The 23,152-nt window shown below is 39.3% G+C and overlaps 1 protein-coding gene across 1 annotated transcript; it reads left to right on the top strand.

Annotated features, from left to right (window-relative positions):
• The first annotated feature begins 6,410 nt into the window (after positions 1 to 6,410).
• On the top strand, positions 6,411 to 10,908 carry LOC104096513 (WRKY transcription factor 72B-like). Its single transcript, XM_009602896.4, has 6 exons — positions 6,411 to 6,717; positions 7,075 to 7,158; positions 7,736 to 7,816; positions 8,394 to 8,951; positions 9,091 to 9,204; positions 9,587 to 10,908. Exons 1-6 carry the CDS (start codon positions 6,613 to 6,615, stop codon positions 10,544 to 10,546), a joined length of 1,902 nt encoding a protein of 633 aa, XP_009601191.1. The 5' UTR covers positions 6,411 to 6,612; the 3' UTR covers positions 10,547 to 10,908.
• Positions 10,909 to 23,152: the final 12,244 nt, after the last annotated feature.

The raw sequence follows: 23,152 nt of genomic DNA on the forward strand, positions 1-23,152 counted from the left end.
TAATGCGCCGTAGAACTTTCCTCCGGAATGTTTTTGTGTTGGATCTGCAAGGGGTTATGTGGCCCGCAAAATTATTATGCGGCCGCATAATGGTCCAAAACTTTTCCCAGATTTCTGCCTTAGTCTGCGACAGATCTGCGGTCCACAGATCAGTTTTGCGACCGTAGAATGGATCGCCGAAACACCCTGTATTTCCACAAAAAAATTCTTTAACTCCCCAATGCACTGTTCAACAGTGAAGAATCCCTACAATCATCAACACATAAGCCTACTTCGGCGCCGGGTTTTAGGTAAAATTTTACGGAGCCTTACAAATAGCCTATCTCAGGGTCTCTCCAGAAGGAGTAATCAGTATTATCCTAAGATCGGACCCTTTTATGTTGGAAGCTCCATCTGTAAACAAGTTCCATACACCGGATTCGGTTCCCGATACCAAAAGTGATTCTTTAGTAGCTAAAGGTATCATTCCCGGATTAAAGTCAACTACAAAGTCGGCCAAAACTTCTGACTTAATAGCAGGCCGAGGTTTATATTCTATATCAAATTCACTAATTTTATTGCCCATTTATCCAATTGACCTGATAGTTTAGGTTTATGAAGGACATTCCTTAAGGGAAAGATCATCACGATAACTATTGGATGTCATTGAAAGTAGGGTCTAAGCATTCGAAAGGCAACTACGAGAGCTAGATCCAACTTTTCCAGATGTGGGTATCGTGTTTCTGCACTTGAAAGTATCTTACTAACAAAAAAATGGGGAATTGCGTACCTTCCTCCTCCCGAACAAGAATTGCACTCACTGTAACCTCCGAAACCGCTAATAGACCAACAGTTGCTCTCTCTCCTTTGGTTTTGACATCAAATGAGGGCTATAAAGGTACCTTTTCAAGTTCTTTAACGCTTGGTGGCATAGTGGAGTCCACGAGAAATTATTTTTCTTCTTTAACATAGAAAATAAACTATGGCATTTCTCCGACGACCTTGATATAAATCTTCTAAGGGTCGCTAGCCTGCCGGTTAGCCTTTGTAATTCCTTTATATTTTTTAGCTGATCAGGGATATCTTCCATGACTTTAATCTTGTCGGGATTTACTTCAATCCTTCTTTGAGAAACCAAGAAGCAAAGGAATTTCCCGGACCCAACACCAAAAGTGCACTTCTCCAGATTAAGCTTCATTTTGTGTTTCCTCAAGATGTCAAATGTTTCTTGAAGATGAATTAAGTGATTCCCTGCACTAAGAGACTTAACCAACTTATCATCGATGTAAACCTCCAAATTTTTTCAAATTTGATGCTCAAACATCTTATTAACGAGCCTCTGATAAGTGGCTCCAGCATTCTTAAGCCCAAAAGGCATCACATTATAGCAATATATGCCAAATTTTGTGATGAATGAGGTTTTTTCTTGATCCTCTAGGTGCATTTTAATTTGGTTGTACGCAAAATATGCATCGAGAAAACTCATCAATTCATGTCCAGCCGTAGCATCGATAATTTGGTCTATATTTTGCAATGGAAAAGAATCCTTAGGGCAAGCCTTATTTAGATCTTTATACTCTATACACATTCTATATTTTTTTTGTTATTTTTAGGTACGACTACTACGTTAGCTAACCAATCAGGATAACTTACTTCATGTATAGAAACTATGTTTAACAATCTGGTTACCTCTTCTTTTATAAACCTATTCCTGATCTCAGCTATAGGCCGCTTCTTTTGCTTCACCGGAGGGAAATTAGGGTCCAGACTTACTTGTGGATAGCCACATACAGTGGAATACTTGTCATATCAAAACGAGACCATGCAAAGCAATCAAAGTTAGCTTTTAAAAACTCAATAATTTTAAGTCTGAGTTCGAGACTCAACCATGTTCCCGGGTAAACCTTTTTATCCGGGAACTCTATGAACAAAGTAGTTTGTTCAAGTTCCTCTACGGTCGACTTTGTCGTATCTGCTTCTTTCGGTACCTGAAAGGATCTAGGCACCTGATAGTAATCTGATGTCTCCTCCTATTTGTCACTTTCAACTAGCTCTGGAAGGGTAGTATACATCGGTTCCTGTAGTTGCTATTTGCTCATTCCTTCTGCCTTGATACTGGATAAGGTGGCTGCATTCATTTCTCTCGAAACAGGTTGATCGCCTCTAATCTGCTTGATCCCATATGGTGTAGGGAACTTCAGTAATTGATGATAAGTCGATGGCACAACCTTCATTTCATGAATCCGAGGTCTACCAAGGATCACGTTGTATCCCCTATCTCTATCCACCACCTCGAACAAAGTAGTTTTTGTTACTCCTTCAGCATATGTGGGCAGTAAGATCTCGTCGTTACACTCGTTAAGTTAAATCCAGCCAAAAGTTTTATTGTTGGAACTATATTTTCGGTTAACTTTACTTGTTCCAAGACCCTCAATTGGATGATATTGGCTGAACTATCTGGATAAGCCAAAACATGTTTAATTTTAAAATCTAAAACGTTTCAAAATATTATCAGAGCATCATTATGTGGTAAAATGAGGCCATCTGCATCTTCCTCCATGAAGGTGACTTCATCATCTTCTTATGCTTCTCGGATTCGCTTGCCATGAGTTACCAATATCTTTGTCGTCTTCGCTGCCGAGAATGTCACCCCATTTATTTCAACCCCACCAAAAATCATATGTATCTGTAAATGGGGTGATCCTGCGGCTGGTTCCGTTGCATCTCGATTCCTCCCATAATTATTTTTGGCCCGGTCACTCAGAAATTCTCTATGGTGATCATTTTCCAACAAAGTCGCAACCTTCTCACAAAGATGGCAGTCCTCAGTCCTCTGGCCATGTATTCCATGGAATTCACACTACAAACTAGGATCCCTTTGATTGGGATTTGATCGAATTGGTTTCGGAAATCTTGCCTCCCTGATATTTCTCATAGCTGAAACCAATTCTACCAAACTAATGTTAAAGTTGTAATCTAGCAATGGCGGATATCCTGAATCCCCGGATTCGATGGTTCTGTATACTGTAAAAGTCGTGCTACTCCGACCATGATCTATCCTTCTATCTATTACAAATCTTTTCGATGACTAAAAACCTTTAGTTCCACGCCCATCGGCTTTTTAATATGGCTGGAAATGACTCTTGGAAGACCTCTGATCTGCATCAAAATTACTTTTAAACTTTTCCTGATTCCGACCGTGATTACGACCTTTGGATGACACCGAAGAACTCAATTGATCATCTTGAATTCTGATTTTTGATTCATAACAATTATAGAGATCTGCCCATGTGGTTTCCTGAAACTCCAACAGGCTTTTCTACAATTTCCTAGAAGCATCGGAGCTTAAAGGATTGAGAAATTTTGTGAACGCTTCAGCTGCCCACTCATCAATTACTGCCAGCAACAATGTCCTCTCCTTTTGAAATCGGATTACGAACTCCCGCAACAATTCAGATTCTCCTTGAGCGATTCTGAATATATCTGCTTTCCTAGTTTAGACTTTCCTCGCCCCATCATGAGATTTAATAAAGGAATATGCAAGCATTTTAAAAGAGTCAATCGAATATTCAGGTAAAAGAGAGTACCATGTTAAAGCACCCCTTTTTAGGGTTTCACTGAATTTCTTCAGCAGGACAGATTCGATCTCATGCGGGGCCAAATCATCTCCCTTTACAGCTATAATGTAAGTTATGATATGTTCTTGTGGATCCAAAATTCCATTATACTTTGAAATATCTGGCATCTTGAATCTCTTTGGAATCAACTCTAGGGTTGCACTTGGTTTGAACGTTAACTGCGTATATTTCTTTGAATCCGGCCTCTTCAATATCGGTGGTGCCCCGGGATCTTATCCATCCGAGCATGGAATTCTTTAGCATTTTGATCCATCCGATCATCCATTTCCCTCATGAATCTCATGATCTCGATTTTAAAGGGATCATTTGTGTTGTTGTCATTCCCGGTCGATCCACTACTTGCTCCACTTTCTTGATTTTCATTAAATCCAAACTCTTCCCTCAAAGTGATGTTACCGGTTCTTTCCGCTGTTTGATTTGCAGGCAGGGACTCGAACTCCTCCATTGGAATTATTGGAGGCAACTGAAAATGCTTGCTGGAGCTCAGTCATTATTCGGCCATGTTTTGAGAGATGATTCATGATTTTTCTTTGCTGCGCTCTCAAAACTTTCACCGTTTCGACAACTTCTCACACACCGAGGATTCGCTCTTCGCGAACCGAAGTTGTCTCATCTTCGTCGTTGCGAGTTTCACTGGTTAAATCATCGCATTAATCCCCATCACGGAACATATCCTCACGCTTGTTGTTTGTTCCAGCATTGAAGGAGTTGTTCACATCATTAGTTGCCATATCTGTTTTTACTTTACTAAAGAAAATCATCAAAATGTGATAGTAACAGATGAATAGATCAAAGTAATACCACAATTGTCTATACCTCACGGTGGGCGCCAAACTATTTATTTGAAAAATGGTACAGTTTAATTTGTAACGTAGTTTATAGATACGTGAATTAATTTGATCCAAAAATATAAAATAACTAAGTACAGAAATAAATAAATTAACGATACTTGAAGAAAACACAAGCCTAACTATGAAATGAGCTTCTTTAGAAGCAAGAATAATGTATAGAGCGGAAAGAAAGAATGTTGTTAATAGAAATAAGAGTTAGTTTGGCTTTTTTTGCTTACAGATAATTTGTGTCTACAAGGAGTACAAATTCTTCTATTTATAGCCCAATTCAAGGAGACAAGATAACTAAATAAAGCTCTTCTTTAATATGAATAAAGACCCCTCTTTATGGTTGCATAATGGTTGAGTATAAATGCAAAGATTCTTTGAAACGGCTGCCCATTGAATGTTGCATTCTCCAACTAATATCTTCCTTTCAAACTTTCGTCCCCGTTCCAGCGTCTTCGGAACTCACACAGCACCAGTCACATGTTCGTAACCGGTGCTAGCTATTTGTTGACTCATATCCTATTTGTATTCACTGTCATGTGTCAACTCGACGAGCATTCACTTGTCATTCAACAATTTTACCCCATATATTCATAATAGTGCAATTTTTATTTGAGTGCGCTGTAATTTGTAATTTGTAATATCTGGTTAGATTAGCAACCCAGCGGTCTGAAGCAAGGAAAAAATAAGTTACTCTACTATTAATAAAAGTCAACAACTCTTCGGATGGACCATAGTTCACCTTGCGCAATATATACTAGGGTTCTCAAAATTTACAATAAAGATATCAAATTCCTTAGCTCCACGGCTCCACCCTAGATTTTTTAACTCATATATAGAAGATTTAAGAAAAGAGACCTTCCTTCCATGGGAACTGAAAAATGGTGCATTATATCAGTAGTAATTCAGTTTTTTGAATGACTGCAACAAGTATAGACAACTGATTTCCACTGTCAAATCAACAAAATTTAAATTAGAAAAGAGGGGTAGGTGGGATACCGAGCCCTCGAACCCCTTACTATCAAATGATAGGTTAGCTTCCCCGACATTCGATGGTCCATTTGAAAGGGCCAACACAATTTGATGATTTGATGGACTTTCTTATCTTGTATTCACTTTTCTATAAGAGAAAGTAAAAACTTAGATGACCTTTTTGTTTTCCTTTCCTCTACAACAACCATATAAATATTATTTCTTCAGTAAGAACTTCCCTATTCAAAGGTCGACTTGTACACTCATCGATAATTTTTTCGTTTGAACCAAAGAACGTTTGACTTGTAAATATTCTCCGAGTTTAAGTTTGTGCAGTGAAAAAATATAATTTTTACATATCATTAGATTAAAATAATCGATAAAAATAGATAACCATAGCAAGCACCTTAATATTTAAACATGAGAAATAGAGTTAAATAATTACCATAAAGAGGCAAGAGGTATGAAAATAGAGAACTTTTGGTATGGAACTAGTGCTTTACTCCTTAGCGAGTTACTATACATAAACGAATCCTAATTAGTAAGTTTGGAATATCTTAAAAAGTTAAAAATTTGTTATAATTAGTTAAAATGCATTGATAAAGTGAATTTCTTAATTGTATTAGTGTATACGACTTAAATTCATATCTCAGGTGCGAGTGACTACTCACCCGAAGTTATTTGGTGACAAAAGGGTGTTATTTACCCTTTTGACCGGCAAATAATGTGGCCATGTGACTTCCTCTAACGTAGGAAACTTCAACAATAACTGTTGCAACTTGCAGAGAGAAAGAGAAAATATAAAGCCCAGAGATGGTGGGAGAGACCGACCATTGCGGAGTATAACTCTCTTTCTGACATGTTACAAATCCTATCTAAAAGACCTAAACGTTGAAGTTGAATTCTTCTTCCAGCCGTTTTTTAATGAGTTTTTTTCCAAGTAAGACAATATATAAAATATATTACTTAAGTTGTGAGCAATTGGTGCATTGACATTTTTGTTTGTGTGCAGTTAAGCCACTGAGTTTGAATCCTTTAATTAGTTTAAAAGAAGTCAAACACTGCTGCCTCCTCTCCTTATAAAGAAGACTACTATTTCTCTTCAAATATTGCTAAATTTTGGAATTCAGACAAAGAGATCTAGCTAGAAAAAATAAAGGAGATAATAAGAAGATAAGGTCCATATGGAGGCTGCTTTGAGAAATTCTATTCACGTCAAAGAGGAAAACAAGAACAAAGCTGAATCTTGTCCTGATCGTGAAGATTGTGCAGAAAATATTTTCCTTAAGGTATTTCTTTTAATAACACAGCACTGTCTATGATCTGGATATTCTGTGTTTTAAAATTAGACTTATGAACATAACATGTTGTCTACAAGCTTTGGTGATCCAACTTTCTAAGTAATCTGCATATCATTCTTAACATATCAACTATTAAATCCTCAAAAGATTTGGAAATCTGCGCATGCATTATTATCTTAACAATCCGATCTTCTTCACCTAACAAATTAACCAGAGACCACAATATATAGAGGAAACAAAAGATCGATGTTGATTCACATGAACAAACAAGAAATAATTAAGGTGAGTTTGTTATATAATTAACACAGCTTTATCCATAATTTAGTTCTTTAATTTGTGCTTCAGGTTGGGAAGGGAAGAAAAGAGCGTGAGGATGATAAGTCAAAGTCATCCTCTCCTCAGCAGAAGGATTTCACCCTTGATAATGAGGTAAATTAATTATGAGTGAAACAAAATCATCTTATACTGATTCATGTCCATTATATTCACGGAGTTGTTCCTACTAGAAACTAAACTTAATTTATACATGCATGGTTTAATTATCTTCTTTGATTTAATTGTTGATTTCACCAAAATAAAAATAAAAAATATAAAGTTTCTTATAGTATATGTACAGTAGTAGTTAGGTTGATAACGTCACAGTTATTAATATGTCAAAATCTTGATAAAATTTTCAAATAATTTTACAGTGAGCTGGTGGAACAGAAATATATAGGTGCAGTAAAAATGTGAAACCTAATTAATTGGAGGCTCCAGTCGCAAGAAGCCGACCAACTTGCTGTCGAAATGTTTTTGTAGGAAAAGTCGTATTAACGAGCAGCAAGTTGTGGAACTATTTTCAGCTTTTTCTAAACATTTGACCGTTGAATTAATGTACGCTGTAGTCATCCTTACTAATCGATCCAGATGTGACTTTTTGACAATAATTGTAGTGCATATACAGATTTTTTCTATTATTAATTCCTTCCTATTAGGCAATATCTAACTTTATTTAATGCTTCAACAGGGAGCTGCTGTCATGGTAAAGAGAGAAAGATCGCCACCAGAACTCAACTCAATGGCATCTTCATCCACTCAGAAAGAACAGGTCTGAGTTATATATACGTTAATTAATAGTATATGCCAAATACTTTGACAAGTTGAATATCATTATTAATTTGTTGTTTATAAATTTTTTCTTGGTAACTCAGGGATAAAAGACAAAAATATAGTAAAATTTAGAAAGGATTTTGACATGATCAGATCCAAAATTAATGGTTTCTTATATTTTAAGTAAACATAGAAAATTTCATATTCTCTGGTGATAGCCCGGCCAATCAGCTATTTGATGAATACATACAATTACTATTAACAATTTGGAGGGGCATGCCTTATCTCATGGATCTGTAATATGAATGAACTAATCCGTTCATGATACAAAAACAAAAAAAAAAAAAAAAACCAGGTGAATCAATGACATCTTGGACATCGGATTCTTAGTATACATTTATTTGGATTAGACACCAGACTCCGGGCTCATTGTACTAGTTATTGTTATAACTAGTGTTGTATTGGTGTGTTGCTAGTAACCTTACAGAGAGCGAGCTATAAAGATAGAAGAAAAGAAATCAATTAAGAGGTACAAATTCTTATTTTTATTTGTGTGTGTGTGTGTGAATTTGTAGAATGATCAGCTTGCATCAGCCAAAGTTGAAATGCGAGAGGTAATGGAAGAAAATCAGAGGCTGCGAACGCACTTAGATCGAATCATGAAGGATTATCGAAACCTTCAGATGCAATTCCATGATATTGCCCAAAAGGAAGTTGAAAAATCCAGCAGTACTGTGAATACTACACATCATGAATCTGATGAAGAAGCCGATCAACTTGTTTCCCTTAGCTTAGGAAGGACATCGAGCGATATGAAAAAGGAAGAGTTGTCTAAAATCTTTAGCAAAGATAAGGCTCATTATAATGAGGAAGAAGAACATAAAGCTGGTGGATTAACACTAGGATTGGATTGCAAGTTTGAAATGTCTGCTAAAACAACTCCTACGACAGAATCTTCACCGGTTATTCTCAGTCCAGAGAATAGCTTAGAAGAAACTAAGGAAGAAAATGGAGAGACGTGGCCTCCAAACAAAATTCTCAAGACAATGAGAAATGGAGATGATGATGTTTCTCAACAAAACCCTACTAAAAGAGCTAGGGTTTCTGTTAGAGTCAGATGTGATGCCCCTACGGTAAGGATTTATAGTGCATGCACTTTTTGAAATTAGTGGAGTGTATATTTTGTATTTATTATAAAGTAAAGAATACAATCTAATCTATGTATTGTGTTAATGATGATTTTTCCTTTAATTTTTTTGTCACATTGATCAGATGAATGATGGATGCCAATGGAGAAAATATGGTCAAAAAATTGCAAAAGGAAATCCATGCCCTCGAGCTTACTATCGTTGCACAGTAGCACAATCCTGCCCAGTTAGAAAGCAGGTAATGTAAATGGTGGCATGTTACATTGAATCTATACAATTAATTATCAATTGAGCTATATATATATATATATATATATATATATATATATATATATATATATATATATATTGTGAATTTATTTTAATGCTAGTGGCAATTCATGACCTTCTGAAAGTTTGCCCTACAAAAGCTTATTTATTCCTTACGGATACAACTTATATATACCCACAAACGTAAAATATTTTTAATTTATTATAACATGAGATTGTTATCTTATTTTTTAAATTACTATAGTATCTTTTAGGTGACCTGATCGATTTTTATATATCATCAGGTAATGAAATTGCTTTGCTACTCTATTGCTAATTAATAGCCACAATTTTTTTGGTCTAATTTTCAGGTTCAAAGATGCGCTGAGGACATGTCAATATTGATCACCACTTATGAAGGAACACACAACCACCCTCTTCCTCTTGCAGCCACAGCAATGGCTTCCACCACCGCAGCAGCCGCTTCCATGCTCTTATCCGGTTCGTCCAGCTCATCAGACCCAAGTCCACAAGTAACCGCCGCCGCCGCCACCACCACCAGCTCAGCCAATCTCAACGGACTCAACTTCTATCTCTCTGATACCTCAAAATCAAAGCCACCATTTTACTTCCCAAATTCATCCTTCTCATCATCTTCTGCACCTAATTCCCTCCCTACAATAACTCTTGATTTGACTTCCACCTCATCCTCCTCTTCCCTTTCTCATCTTACCAGAATGGGTAGTACTAGTACTTTCCCCCCAGCTAGATATAATAATAATAATAATTCGTCCGCAAACGTCCTCAACTTTAGTTCATTGGAATCCAATCCACTTCCCATTTCTTGGAGTAATGGAGTGCTTAATTATGCAAATCAAGCCTATAACAAGAACCAAAATATTGCTTCTCTTGCCTTCTCATCAAGACCAACTCAAGAAAATCTTTTCCAATCTTATTTACAAAGAAATATTAATACGCAATCTTCTTTACCACCAGATGCAATTTCAGCTGCAACAAAAGCAATAACATCAGACCCAAATTTCCACTCTGCATTAGCTGCTGCTCTTACGTCAATCATTGGAAATACTGGCATTGGCCACAATAATCTGAATCATGTTACTGAGCCATTTCCAGTGTTATCCAGTCTCCCGTCAAGCTCAAATCCAAATAATAAGTGTTCTTCAACTTTTCTGAATAAACCAACTTCTTCTTCCGCAAATACGCAGTCTGCAAATAATAACTTGGTGTTTTTCACGCAACCTAATTCTTCATTGCCATTTTCAGCACCCAAGGGTAAATCTACCTCTCCTAGTGATAATAAGTTTGATTAAATTTTCATGCTTGGCTTCGTTGGATTTTTGCTGGCTGAAGCAAGGAATTAGCTAGTTAATTAGCAGCATTAATCATCTGTTGAGTACTTTTTTTTGTGATGATTTGGACGTAAATAATCCAGATAGAGTTTGTAGATATATTTATTAGTTTCATAAGTCCAATTGACTCTTTGAAAGCTGAAGTGATCACTACTTTATTTAGCACTTCATTTTGTTGCTAACTTGAATATGGTTGTAAATAAGATTTTTGTACAAATGTCAAATGTATATCTCTTTTAGTACATGGATTTGGGTTGCATGCCTCCCTATTTGCAGTTTGGAGTTTGATATATCATTGGTAGTTGGAACCTTTTTTTATTTTTTATTTTTCCAAAACGGTGTCTTTAGATATGATATGAGATAATTCGAAGTAATCGAAGGACTTAAGGTGAAGGGTATCCGATAACCTTCTTTTTCTCTCTCTCTCTCTTTCGTATAAAGTACAAGAAATGACTGGGACATTATAAACATGCCAAGAAGTACATGTGTACATCAATTTGAAGCAAGCTTCTCATTTATTAATGGATTTATCAATATTGAAGCAACTTATAATATGTACAAATTAGGTTGGTAAATTGGCATTTCATCGAAAGTATAAGGCTCCCTCCTATTCATTTTTTAGCCGAAATTGCTAAATATCGAGTTAAGTTGAGTTTAGTTGAGCTTTGTGATATTAGTATACTAAGCCGAAGTGGCTAGCTCTTTCAATCTAGTATTTAGAAAACAGATATAAAAGATTTATAAAACAAATTGATAGACTTTTATTAATTTAAGACAAGATTAATTAAATTAAAATGCTTGTGTTAGTGGGTATGGCAAGAATATAATACTTCCATATAAGTATGTTACTATAAAAGATGTAATACTTATATAACTAAGCTATATCAATATATGGAGATATATTTTAAATGGCATTTTCGGGACAAACTCCGGAGCCAGCCCTGGGGCGAGGCGCATCAAAAATGCCCCAAGGCAATGGTGGGGGAGGGGGGGACGAAAATCTCAAAAGGAGTATGGCCAGCAATTCGGGGCGTACGTCTAGGTGTTGAGGCACGTTTTTGTAGTGAGGCATAAGCCCAAGAGACTTCTTCAAATTAAAACAAAATTTGTTGAATAAATCTTTAACATAATACCCAAATTCTCAAAAGTCAGCTTGTGATTACTCGAAAGTTTTAAACAGGAACTGAATCATTAAATTTAAAATTAGTCAAGACCTTTTTTTTATTGCTAGAAGCCCTAATTTATGGTCTTTTTCAATTTTATATTTTATCCGCTAGTCTGCTACTATCTCCAAAAAGCAACGAACAGCCATTTTTTTTTTTATAAATACAAAGAGAACTCCATTCTCCTCTATAGCAACAAGTTTAAAGTTCAACCTTCTCGGAGGATGGATGCCAACAGTTAATATTATACTAATTTTATAAAATATCTAATTTTGCAAAAAGACCATGGGTTCATGTGCCCCATATTTTAGCCTATAAATCCGCCCCTAACATTTCATTTTCAAATCCTATATGTTGCAGTTTAATTTTTAAATCACTATTGACGTAGCGAATAGTAAAGTGGAATTGAATTATGTAATGGAATATCAATCAATCAACTATCGTTTAACTTATACATAATATATACATAAAATTGAACCATACATACAACTAACTCTAATATGTTTTGTGATTCTCAATTTTCAAATGATAGATAATAAATACAACATCTAAATCTAGAAATGCAATAAAACTATAGATAATTAATTGTATTAGGTCTAAATTTTGATCGACGATTGACCAAGTATACATAATTACATGTATGCTTACTATGAACATACTAACACCACTTTCTCAGCTCAAATGCCAAGAATTTACAAGAAAATTGTTTACCCTCAAAATCGGATAACAATTAAATTTGTTAGTGGTTATAAGGACATGTGGATTAACATGATACAAAGCGATAAATTAGATTGCAATTTAAATAAATACCGATAGATTAACCATAAACCACGTGAGTTGGATGATTCTTAGGAAAGCAAGCCACCCTCGAATTGAATACACTTTATTTGACTCCAAAATATCAAAGAGTAAGAACTTAGAGAATGTATTGCTTATCAGTATATGTTACAATATGTTTAATAAATTGTCAAGTCCCCTTTATATATTAGGGGAGATCTACTTTTTAAGGTATTATTTTATTGTTCCATAAAAGGCAAAAGTCCTTGATTTGCTGACCGTTGGTTCCCTTTTTGAGTCGTTCCGTGATTTCTGCCATAATAATTGGTATTACGGACCCTTGTCGGATGAGTTGGCAAATCTTTTTTTCGAGACCGCTAGAAACGGGGTCGGTTACGCCTTCGGTAGATTCGAGGGTAAATCCGATGGTCTCGATGGCTAGTTTTGATAATGCTTTGGGTCCGATCTCAAATATCATATTCCGATCTTTGCTGACAATGCTGGAAGTCAGATCGAAACTTTGATTTTTACCTGATTACAGATGTGACGATTCTGGCCTACCGTTTCAGATGCTCGATCGAATATTGAGCTCGATTTTACCCGTATACAAATAGTCCCCTTGTTTTTTGGAGAGTAGGCGACAAGAAACGATATGAGCTCTTGATTCTCACTTCGATCAATCATGACGTAAGCGACAAAATGTAATTGAACGTCCCATCAGTTCAGTCTTCAAGGCATTAAATGTGTGTTAGTTAACGGTCAGCCATCTTGGGATGTGAACCGCCTTGATGTGAAACGCCGTTTGGAAAAACTATAAATACCCTTCAATCCATTTATTAGAACCTTTTCCATTCCAACTCTTGCTCTTGCATTTTAAGAAAACTTTATTATCCTCATCTTCTGGTTTTCTGGCTTGAAGCTTAAGAACTTCCTTCCTTTGTTAGTTCTTTGAAATTTCTTCATAAGTTACCTGCTAGTTACAACTCCTCTTTTACCAACATCTTCTTCTCTCCTCTATTTAGAAGAAATGGAAAAGACTTCAAAATCTGTTCCTCAAAAAGAAACCCCTTCTTCCTCGAAATCATCTGAAAATATTTCGTCTGCTGCTATTGAGGAACCAACACCGGAACCCCCTCTAAAGTCGTTTGTCCCTTCGAGGTGCCCAACCGAGGCCGACTTCAAGATAGATAAAAACCCCTTGGTACTAGGGCGGTGCGAGCCGGTCTCGATGTACATATATAATATTATTGCCAGCATCCTCGATAAGGTCAAAGAGGACTGCAACTGGAAGATAAACTCATAGTGGTCCCTACCCCCGAGGAATCGATCACCACTAAATAGAGGGTTTTTAAGTGTTTACACTTACCCTTTCACGTTGGGCCCTTTAGACCCAATTATCATAGCCTTTTGCAAAAGGTATGAAGTGACGCTCTGGCAGATCCATCCTTCGTTTTAGAGGATTGTTATTCTGCTTCATTTCTTTGTGAGCAAGCTCGAGGGGTGTCTATTTACCATAGACCACCTCATGTGCCTGTATAGCCCTCGACTTTACCTAGGGGGATTAATCAAGCTCGCACATCGAGTCATTAAGGCCTTATTCTCGAGCATCAACGAGGATCGGGACCGGGGTTGGTTAGGCCGATTTGTTCGAGTGAGGACCTCAGACTTAATCCCGGCTGCGGATATGTCATTTCCTGAGAAATGAAACATGAAACGTAAGTGTAACTTCTCCTTCAAGATTTCTTTTATTGATTTTCTTTTCCCTCAATTCTCATCGATGTTATGTGATGATGCAGTTGTTGCCTAGATGTCGGATGTTGTTCCTCGACTCACCTTGAGTCGAGGACATTGTGACACAGAGACCTTATTTCGAGCGCTTATGTCATGAGCTCTCGAAGGGTCGATGGGAGGCCCGTAACCATGGTGAGATTTTTTTCTCTAAGCTATATTTGATCTTACTTTCACATCATCGATCTCTGAATCATTTTACTTTCTTTTTGCAGGTTTACCAAAAGATGTTGAAATGAGGCCTTCATCAGCCGATAACGACATATACGTCGACCCCCCTGCTCCGAAGCAGGATAAAGAGAAGAAAAGAAGAAAAGCTCTGAGTTCCTCGAGCCCTAAAAAAAAGAGACCGAGGAAGCAGCTGGCGCGCAAACCTAAGAATGCCAGTGCCCGAGAACTCTCATCGGACTCACTCCATCAGTTGAGGGATGAGTCCGAAGAAGAAGAAGATTCTGAATTGGTGACCCGCGTGAGAAGCGGTTCCGAACTGCCTCAAGCCATGGAGGTCGTAGAAGAAGCAGTGGCTGAGGTCTCCAAACTAGGGAGGGTCGAGACCATTTTGCCCCGAGCTAGGGAGGTCGAAAAAGAGACTGTGACCGGTACTTCTCGGTCAGAAGGTAATGTGCCTATGGAGGCACTTGGGGTGATCAATCTCTCTGGATCGCATTGGTTTACCGATTCTATGATAAACGAAGCTCATACGTTGAAAGGTAACCTCAACGAAGGGGCCCAAGGAGCAGCTAATTCTTTCCACAATTTCTTCAATGGCCTGGATTCTACTACTTCGGAGAATGTCACCGGGTTGGGTGAATTACCAGTATAAAAGAAGATACCATCCCCGGGAACTGGCTGGTCTTCTTCAAGCCCAAAATTAGTGAATCAGTTCCTAGCTCCGAGTGTTGATCCTACTTGGAGACGAGCAATTTATATGTCTATTCTGGAGGACTCCCGAATTCTCTCTGCCTCAGTGGGGATTGCCAGTTACCTTTGGTGCTTAGTGACCGAAGATGATCAAGCTAGAATGACCGAGGTGGACGCGCCCTGCCTGTTCAATGAAGCTCAACAGGCGCTGAATCGGGTAATTTTGAATGTCCCTCCATTATGTACTTAGATTTAATCATGAACAATCGTAATATTTTCCTTTGTGCTTGCAGGCCTCGGTGCTTCATCACGAGACCTTTCTCTGATATCGATAGGATTTCAAGCGTCACGAGGCAGTGACTCAGGAGCTTGATGAGAAGAAGGATACTTACAAGCTTCTTAGTGAGAAGCTCCAGGCCGAGTTAGAAGCGGCTAGGAAGGAGCATGCCGATCTGGTCGAGCAGGTAAGACGAATATTCGAACTTAGTGGTGATGATTCAGACACATTGACTAACGACCCGAACCCACAGGTTCAAAAAAGACTTGACCAGATCGAGCAGCTCCAGGTAGAGGTGGACACGGTGAAGGTTGAGGCCAAAGAATGGAAGAAAAATATGGACCGCTTGGCCTCGAAAAAATAGACTGCCCGGGCATAGTTGGCTTCGGCTGAGGTTCAACTTCGGGCTATAAAGGAGAAAAACATAGAGCATGCCCAAAAGATCGAGGGGCTCGAATCTCAGTTGAACTCGGTTGTTTCTGATCAAGAGAATTTAGCCAAGGAGCTCGAGGCGGCCAAGTCAGAGGTTATTGTGGCTCAAGACCGAGGCTGATGAAAAAGTGGCCCAGTTCAAGGCCGATGTCGAGGCCATTCAGAAATAGGCGAGAAACATTGTGAAGCATGCGAGGTGGCAATCCGGGAGGCCATCGAGGGAGTCCATGCTCAGAGTTTTGACATATTGTCTAAAATAGACAATGCCAAGATATGTTAAGCCAAGGCCTGGAAGCTGGCTTATCCCGAGGAGGATTCCGAGGGGTCTGAAGAGTCCAGTGGGTCCGATGGTGGCGAAGACCCCGTAGGCGATGATGTAGCCCCCGATGAAGATTAGGCCATTTAGGACCTTTTTGCTTTTTGTACTATCTTTTTGTTGAGGCCGTTCGGCCTTTGTAAAATATATGTATCGGGGCTATTAAGCTCTTGTAAAGAAATTTTGATATATATATATATAAGGCTTTTCCCTTTCATCACTTTTGAATTTTTCCTTTGCTTTTTTATTTGTCTTCACAAAGGTCGAAATGCCTGAAATAATTAGGTTATGTTCGAAGGTTCTAACAAACCTTTCCTTTAACGTTACTTTGTGTTAAGGCATTGTAGGGATTCGGTGTTACCGAAAACTTTTCCCCAAAATAATTTAGGTTTATAACTTGCCGATGGTAGCCTTTAGAACCGGTTATAAATTTTTTTTGAAGGCCTTGTTTTGTTACGAGTCTCAGACGTATCCGAGCCGTGTTTATATGGCCGTAGCCCTTTTAGTTTGGGCAATGCCAAATAAGCTTCATTCACTCTAGTGTTGTTAACTCGGAACAACCTTGGCCTTTTAATTCGGGCAATGCCAAATAAGCTTCATGCCTTCGAGTGTTATTAATCCGAAACGGACTTAGCTTTTAATTCGGGCAATGCCGAATAAGCTTCATGCCCTCAAGTGTTATTAACTCGGAATGACCTTAGCCTTCTAATTCGGGCAATGCCAAATAAGCTTCATGCCTTCGAGTTTTATTAACTCGGAATGGCCTTAGCCTTTTAATTCGGAAAATGCCAAAAAAGCTTCATGCCCTCGAGTTTTATTAACTCGGAATGGCCTTAGCCTTTTAATTCGGGCAATGCCAAATAAGATTTATGCCCTCGTGTTATTAACTCGGAATGGACTTAGCCTTTTAGTTCGGGCAATGCCAAATAATCTTTATGCCCTCGAGTGTTATTAACTCAGAATGGTCTTAGCCTTTTAATTCAGGCAATGCCAAATAAGCTTCATGCCATCGAGTGTTATTAACACGAAATGGACTTAGCCTTTTAATTTAGGCAATGCCTACAGTCCCCGAGTGAAGTGAATGTTCGAACTCGGATTAAGGTGGCCCTTGAGCTCGATATCTTTAGCGGGTCGGGTGAAAGAAATTCCTTGAGAAATGCAAGAAATGTTTTTGAGGACAAGATGTTTATGTGCAAAGAAGAGTGTTCTTTTTTATTCTTGTGCATAATAGTTGTACATGTATACATGTTTTGTGCCAGGGCTCGAGCAATTTGAGCGGGCACAGTTCATTTGACCATTTGGCCCTTACAATAAATCCTATTGATCGAGACTCTTCAATCACGAAGTTTCTTCCCTTGCTAAATTCGATATCTGAGGATATTGCCCCCCAGTATTCGGGGTTGACCAAAGAGAGGCCTCGAATGTTGTTGTGATCATTGTCACCGATTCATAGCCGGCCTTTGATTATAAGTTAGCACGATTTACTTGTTATCTCATTAAAAACCTTGCCGGAAAATCCATTTGGGACAAAGCCAGTTTAAGGGAAAAAGAGTGCAATGCGTGCTTTCAGACCTAGGATCTCGTATCATCCCTTGTTGGTCATCTACAAGTGTTAGTTTGAAATGTAAAATAAAAGAAAGAACGGTGTTGTACCTTAGCAGTAATATCGCTTTAAGTGAGTTATATTACAGTTGTTCGGCAATTATTCGCCGTTCATTGTTTCGAGCTTGTAGGAACCTTTTCTGGTGATCTCGATAATTTGGTACGGTCCTTCTCAGTTTAGCCCCAATTTTCCTTCGTTCAGGTTTCGGGTGTTCAGTGTAATTTTTCTTAGTACTAAGTCCCCGTTATTGAAATATCGAAGGTTGGCCCTTCAATTATAATATCTCTCGATCTGCTGTTTTTGGATGGCCAACCGGACAAGGGCGGCTACGCGCCTTTCATCTAATAGTTCTAGGCTCGTACTCATAACCTCGTCGTTCGATTCCTTTGTTGCATGTCAGAATCTGATGCTCGATTCACCAACCTCGACCGGTATTAAAGCTTCGGTGCCATAAACCAAAGAAAATGGTGTGGATCTGGTACTGGACTTCGAGGTTGTACGGTATGCCCATAGGACCTCAGGTAGCATTTCCTTCCATTTTCCTTTGGCGTCGATCAACCTCTTTCTGAGGTTTTGGATTATGGTTTTATTGGTGGATTCTGCTTGTCCGTTCCCACTAGGGTGGTAAGGAGTGGATGAGATCCTTTTGATCTTATGGTCTTCAAGAAACTTGCTTACTTTGCTGCCAATAAATTATTTTCCGTTGTTGCACATAATCTCAGCCGGTATTCCGAATCGACATATAATGTGGTCCTAGAAAAAATCAATGACTTCTTTTTCTCTGATCTTTTCATATGCCTGTGCTTCCACCCATTTAGAAAAATAGTCAGTGATAAAAAAAAATAATTGAGCCTTACCGGGTGCCCGAAGAAGGGGGCCAATGATATCCATCCCCCATTTCATGAACGACCGTAGTGACAAGACCGAATGTAGCGGCTCTCCTGCTCGATGAATCATCGGAGCATGCCTTTGGCATCCATCGCATTTTCGAACGAACTCCTTCGCATCTCTATATCGATCCAGTAGTAATCGGCTCTGATTATTTTTTGAACCAGTGTTACGGCGCCCGAATGATTTCCACAGGTACCTTCATGGATTTCCCTCAAAATGTATTCGGTGTCTCCTGGTCCCAAATATATCGCGATCGGGCCATCGAATGTTCTTCTTACTGAGGTTCCATCCTCGGACAAACTAAACCGGGCTACCTTCGTTTGTAGAGCCCTCGATTTCTTTGGGTCTGAGGGTAGTTTTCCGGTCTTGAGATATTCCACGTACTTATTCCTCCATTCCCAAGTTAGGCTCGTTGAGTTGATCTTGGCGTGGCCTTGTTCCACCACCGATCTTATAAGTTGTACAATTTCTCCTGAGTTGATCTCGTTGTCTTCGACCGACGATCCCAAGTTAGAGAGGGCATCAACTTCACTGTTTTAATCCCAAGGTACATGTTGCAAAGTCCATTCTTTGAACCGATGTAATGTCACCTATAACTTGTCCAAGTATCTCTGCATTAGTTCTTCCCTGACCTCGAATGTCCTATTAACTTGGTTTACCATAAAGAGTGAGTCGCACTTGGCTTCGATCACCTCTGCCCCCAAGCTTTTGGCTAATTCAAGGCCTATAATCATGGCCTCATATTCGGCCTCGTTGTCAGTCAATTTCACAGTCTTAATAGATTACCTAATTATTTTACATGTTGGTGGCTTTAGTACGATGCAAATACCGGACCCTTTTGCGTTTGAAGCGCCGTCCGTAAAGAGGGTCCAAATTCCCGAGGAAGTCCCCGAGTTAATCAATAACTCTCTTTAGACCTCGGGTATTAAGGTCGGCGTAAAGTCGGCCATGTAGTCAGCCAAAATTTGGGACTTAATGGCGGTCCGGGGCCGGTACTCAATATCGTAACCACTTATTTCCACGAACCATTTGGCCAATCGGCCCGAGAGTTTGGGCTTATGCATCACGTTCCTTAACAGGTAAGTTGTTACGACACATATGGGGTGACATTGAAAGTATGGTTTTAGTTTTCTGGAGGCGCTTAGCAAGGCAAGCGCCAGTTTTTCTAGGTGAGGGTACCTAGTTTCGGCCTCACCTAAGGTCCTACTAACATAATAAATCGGAAATTGTGTAACTCGTTCCTCCCGAACTAGGACTCCACTTACCGCTATCTCCGAGACCGCCAAGTACAAGTACAGTTGTTCGTCTGTCTTTGGTGTGTGAAGCAATGGTGGGCTCGATAAGTATCTTTTGAGCTATTCCAGAGCTCGTTGACATTCAGGAGTCCATGAGAAGTTATTCTTCTTTTTCAACAGTGCGAAGAATTGGTGGCTCTTGTCGGATGACCTTGAAATAAATCGCCCCAGAGCGGCTATGCGCACGGTTAGCCTTTGCACGGCCTTTACATTGTCTACGTCTGTGATATCTTCTATGGCTTTGATCTTGTCGGGGTTGATCTCGATTTCTCGGTTGGATACCATGAACCCGAGGAATTTACCCGATCCAACTCCGAACGCATATTTTTTCGGGTTCAGCTTCATATTGTACTTCTTCAATATGCTAAAGGTTTCCTGCAAATGTTTTAAATGGTCCTCTGCTCGCAGGGACTTAACCAACATATCGTCAATGTAAACTTCCATCAATTTTCCTATTTGTTCTTCGAACATCTGATTTACTAAGCGTTCGTACGTGGCACCAGCATTTTTTAATTCAAACGATATTACATTATAACAATATGTGCCATATTTAGTGATGAAGAAGGTTTTTTCCTAATCACCTGGGTCCATCCGTATTTGATTGTACCCGGAATATGCATCGAGAAAACTGAGGATCTCGTGGCCGGCCGTGGTATCGATCATACAGTCGATGTTGGGCAAAGGCAAAGAGTCTTTGGGGCATGCTTTATTCAAATCTTTGTAATATACACACATTCTTAGTTTATTCCCTTTTTAGGGACTACCACTACGTTTGCTAACCAATCCGGGTATTTAACCTCCCGAATGGACCCTATTTTAAGGAATTTAGATACTTCGTCCTTGATGAAAGCATGTTTGACCTCGAACCGGGGCCTCCTCTTCTGCTTGACCGGATTGATTTTCGGGTCCAGGCTTAGTTTGTGAGTGGTTATCTATGGTGGGATCCCTGTCATATCAAGATGGGACCAAGCGAAATAATCTATATTAGTTATAAGAAATTGAATAAGTTTTTTCCTGAGCTCGGGAGTTAACCTCGTGCCCGGGTATACCTTCCGATCGGGTAGATGCTCGACCAATATAACCTGTTCCAGCTCTTCGACCGTCGATTTGGTTGCGTCGGATCGGGGATTATAAAAGATCGGGGATAATCGTCTTCATAATACTTATCTAATTGGGTCGTGGCCAGTGTCGGTGACTGCTATTTGGCCTCTCGGTTTGCGCCCGAATTCGGTTCCTTCGATGTTGCGAGTATTGATATTGGAATCACTTCTTCGACTGCAAATACCTCTTTTGCGGCCGGTTGTTCCTCGAAGATTGTCTTAATCCCCTCTGGAGTTGGGAATTTTAACACTTGGTGAAGAGTTGAGGGCACTACCCTCATGTTGTGGATCCATGGCCTTCCTAGAAGGGCGTTGTACCTCATGTCTCCTTCGACCACATAAAAATTGGCCTCTCGTATGGTTCTGGTGATATTGACCGGTAACGTTATCTCCCCCTGAGTGGTTTCACATGCCATATTGAACCCGTTTAGAATTCGGACTATACTCATGATTTTGTCTTGTAGACCGAGTTGTTCCACGACCCTCGATCGAATGATGTTGGCCGAGATACCTGGATCAATCAACACATATTTAATTCGAAATTTATTTACGAGTACAGATATTAATAGTGCATCATTATGAGGTTGTATGATCCCTTCCACATCCTCGTCGCTGAAAGATAAAATTCCTTCTTGTACGTAGTCTCAAGTTCGTTTTTCCCTAGTAATGGATACTTTGGTGAGTTTCAATATCTACCCTTGTGGGATATCGACTCCACCGATGATCATATTTATGACGTGTTGAGGTTCAATATCTTCTTGTTATGTCTGTTTGTTAGAATCCCTGTTCCTAACGTGGTTTTTGGCTCGGTCGCTTAAGAATTCTCGAAGGTGCCCATTGTTAAATAAAAGGGCTACTTCCTCTCTCAGTTATCGACAATCTTTCGTTCTATGACCGTGAGTACCATGATATTTGCACATCTGGTTAGGGTCCCTTTGAGTTGGATCGAGCTGTAGAGGTCGAGGCCATTTGGTATCATTGATGCGCCCGATAGCTGATACGATGGCGGCAGCATCGACATTAAAGTTGTATTCCGATAGCCTCAACGCTTTTTTAGGCCCGATAGACCCGTCGAAGCTATTTTTGGTCATGAGCCCCCGGTTGCTTCGACCTTGATCATTTCTCCTTTTGTTTTCTATGGGGTTCTGCCCGGACCCACTGCTCCTCCGATCTCCATTATATGGTAAATATCGATCCTTATTTGATCTTTGTTCACGATCGATGTCTCTCTTGACTTTGTAGAGGGTTCTGACGGGATATACAAACTCCGAGTGGGCCCCGAGTTAGTCATTTTTGACTCTGATTTTTGATTGATACCGGTTATGTACATCTGCCCAGGTAACGGCAGGGTATTCAATCAGATTCTGCTTCGGTTGGTGTGAAGCCACTGAGCTCCGAATATTGAGTCCCTGAGTGAAAGCTTAAACAGCCCATTCATCAGCGACTGGCGGCATATCCATTCATTCCATTTGGAAACGGGACACTAATTCTATGAGCATCTCGTTATCATTCTGTTTAACTTTGAAAAGGTCCGATTTCCTGGTTTCGACCTTGATGGCACCAACATGTGCTTTCACGAAGGAGTCTACATAACAAATGAATCAATAGAATTAGGAGGTAAGTTGTGATACCATGTCATAGCTCCCTTTGACACGGTCTCCCCAAATTTTTTCAATAGAACCGACTCGATCTCGTCGTCTTCCAAGTCGTTCCCTTTGATGGCACACGTGTAAGAGGTTACATGCTCGTTTGGATCGGTCGTTTCGTTATACTTAGGTATTTCAGGTATACGGAATTTCTTGGGGATTGGATTTGGAGCCGCGCTCGGAGGAAAAAGTTTTTGCACGAACTTTTTGGAATCCAGTCCTTTTAATATCGGAGGAGCTCCTGAGATTAGATCTACCCTGGAATTGTAGGTTTCCACCTTTTTGTTGTTCGCTTCAATTTTCTTTTCCTCTGATTCTATCCGCTTTGTCAGCTCCTAGAGCATCTTTAAAATCTCGGGGTTAGTACTCGATTCTTTTTCATTTGACCTTACTACGACCGGTTCATTTCTGCGGGTGA

This window comes from Nicotiana tomentosiformis, chromosome 6 (assembly GCF_000390325.3).
Source record: "Nicotiana tomentosiformis chromosome 6, ASM39032v3, whole genome shotgun sequence".
Lineage (NCBI taxonomy): Eukaryota > Viridiplantae > Streptophyta > Magnoliopsida > Solanales > Solanaceae > Nicotiana > Nicotiana tomentosiformis.